At 43.9% G+C, this 2,290-nt stretch overlaps 1 protein-coding gene across 1 annotated transcript; it reads left to right on the forward strand.

The window, feature by feature from the left end:
• On the forward strand, nt 1-731 carry LOC120909556 (gastrula zinc finger protein XlCGF62.1-like). The gene has a single exon (XM_040321323.1). It carries the CDS (start codon nt 269-271, stop codon nt 644-646), a length of 378 nt encoding a protein of 125 aa, XP_040177257.1. The 5' UTR covers nt 1-268; the 3' UTR covers nt 647-731.
• Nucleotides 732-2,290: the final 1,559 nt, after the last annotated feature.

Below are 2,290 nucleotides of genomic sequence, written 5' to 3' on the forward strand. Positions count from 1 at the left end.
GACTGTGCAGGACGGTGCCATACTTCCAACAGAGAAGAGGTTTTCCTGTACTGAGTGCGAGAAATGTTTTTCAGATAACTGGCATCTTAATAGACATAAGAAGTTGCACACGGGTGAGAAGCCGTATTCCTGTCCTGAGTGCGGGAAATGTTTTTTAGAGAAGTGGCATCTTGATAGACATCAGAGGTCGCACAGGGGTGAGAAGCTGTATTCCTGTTCTGAGTGCGGGAAATGTTATTCAGTTAAGTCGAATCTTGACACACATCAGATGTCGCACACGGGTGTGAAGCCATATTCATGTTCTGAGTGCGGGAAATGTTTTTCAGTTAAGTCCAGTCTTTCCTCTCATCGTAGATCACACACGGGTGAGAAGCCGTATTCATGTTCTGAGTGCGGGAAATGTTTTTCAGCTAAGTCCAGTCTTTCCTATCATCATAGATCACACACGGTTGTTAAGCCGTATTCATGTTCTGAGTGCGGGAAATGTTTTTCATCTAAGTCCGGTCTTTCCTATCATCATAGATCACACACGGGTGAGAAGCCGTATTCCTGTCGTGGGTGCGGGAAATGTTTTTCAGCTAAGTCCAGTATTTCCTATCATCAGAACTTTCACACGGGGGAGAAGCCCTGTTCCTGTTTTGTGTGAGGGAATTGTTGCTCACTGAAGTCCTGTCTTCCTGTACACCAGGGGTCCCACACAACCCTTGAGGTGTATTAGTGCCTTGAGTGTGGGAAATGTCTTGTATATGAATGTTGCTGGACATGTGGGGAAGAAGCACACCCTGATATACACCTCAGATATACTCCATGGCTGATCTTCATCATGTAAGAAACAGTTCATAAGGAGATCAGAGATCACCAAAGACATGGATGAAGTGTTGTACCGTGTTGTGCATTGATAGCAGGAGAAAAATAAAAATGGAGTCATTACCTCTCATTGGTAAATTTTGTGGTGTAAACTTTTTTTTTTTCTATTGGTTGAACTAGATGGACTTGTGTCTTTTTTCAACCAGACTATCTCTATGTAATAAACATTTACAGGTTTAGTTTAAAAAATAATTGTTGACCAAGTGTGACACGCATTCTCCGTACTATGACAAATTCTGCTCGTATTTTTTTTGCAGTTACAGTACTACAGGGCTCAACAGGAACACTAATAGTAAAAACATCAAGTAATAAAGCCCCAGGGCTGGTGGAACAAAACACAGGTGCAATAGCCGAGTCGTGCTTACCCTTAGAGAAAGAACCAACACTAAAGGTCGTATTTATAGTCGTGAACGCATGTAAGAGCACATTAAAAGAACTTTGTGATCAGATGAAAGAAGTAAAAGAGGATTTGGTATTGGTTCGGCAAGACCTACAAAAAACAGCAGAAAGAACAACTGCCCTGGAAGCGAGGACAAGTCATCTGGAAGATGATGTATTCCCACTAATAAATGAGATGAAAATTTTGAAGGAGCAGATGTGCAGATATGCGTCGAAATTGGATGAGATGGAGGATAGGCTCAGAAGGGACAATGTCAGGCTGGTGGGACTGCCCGAAAAGAGTGAGGGTTTTAACCCCATAGAGTTCCTGGAAAAGTTTGGGTTTGTTTTTTGTTTTTTTTCTTTTCTTTCTTCTTCTACCACTTCCCTCTTTATCCACGGGGGCAATAAAAATTAAATAAATTACAGGGAGGGGGAGGGGGGGGAGATACGCATAGATGTTGAATGAGAGGGGATAGAGAGTGAATATGAGGAACACAAGTGGTGTTGGAAACGGTCACTAAAAAGCCCCTAGGGGGACACCAGGATAGGTGGGGGAGGATGGGAGGGGGTACACTATGTAGGAACTAATTGTTCACTAACACATGCACTAAAGGAGAGGTTAAGAATTAAGGATATAGTACTAAAAGATAACACAGAGAAACATGCCAGGAGGTTGCAATGTAATACACAATGGGAAAAGGATTGCCATAGTAAAATAGAGTTTGAAATTCACACGGAAATAATTTTTGATGGTATATACCGTATTTATCGGGGTATACCACGCGCCGGCGTATAACGCGCACCCCAAACTTAGAAAGGTAGATTAAGGAAAAAAAAAAATTACATTTTTGCTCTGTGTCCATCGGCGGCATTGTCCGGCCTCCTTCTGCGGCCTTGCGCGGGGTCGGTCCAGCCTTGTGGTGTCCGTCTGCGGCTTCCTTGCGCGGGGTCCGTCCAGCCTTGTAGGTGTCCGTCTGTGGCTTCCTTGCGCGGGGTCCAGCCTTGAGGGTGTTCGTCTGCGGCTGTGTCCATCCTTGTGTGT

The sequence above is a fragment of the Rana temporaria genome, chromosome 8 (assembly GCF_905171775.1).
Source record: "Rana temporaria chromosome 8, aRanTem1.1, whole genome shotgun sequence".
NCBI classification, from domain to species: domain Eukaryota; kingdom Metazoa; phylum Chordata; class Amphibia; order Anura; family Ranidae; genus Rana; species Rana temporaria.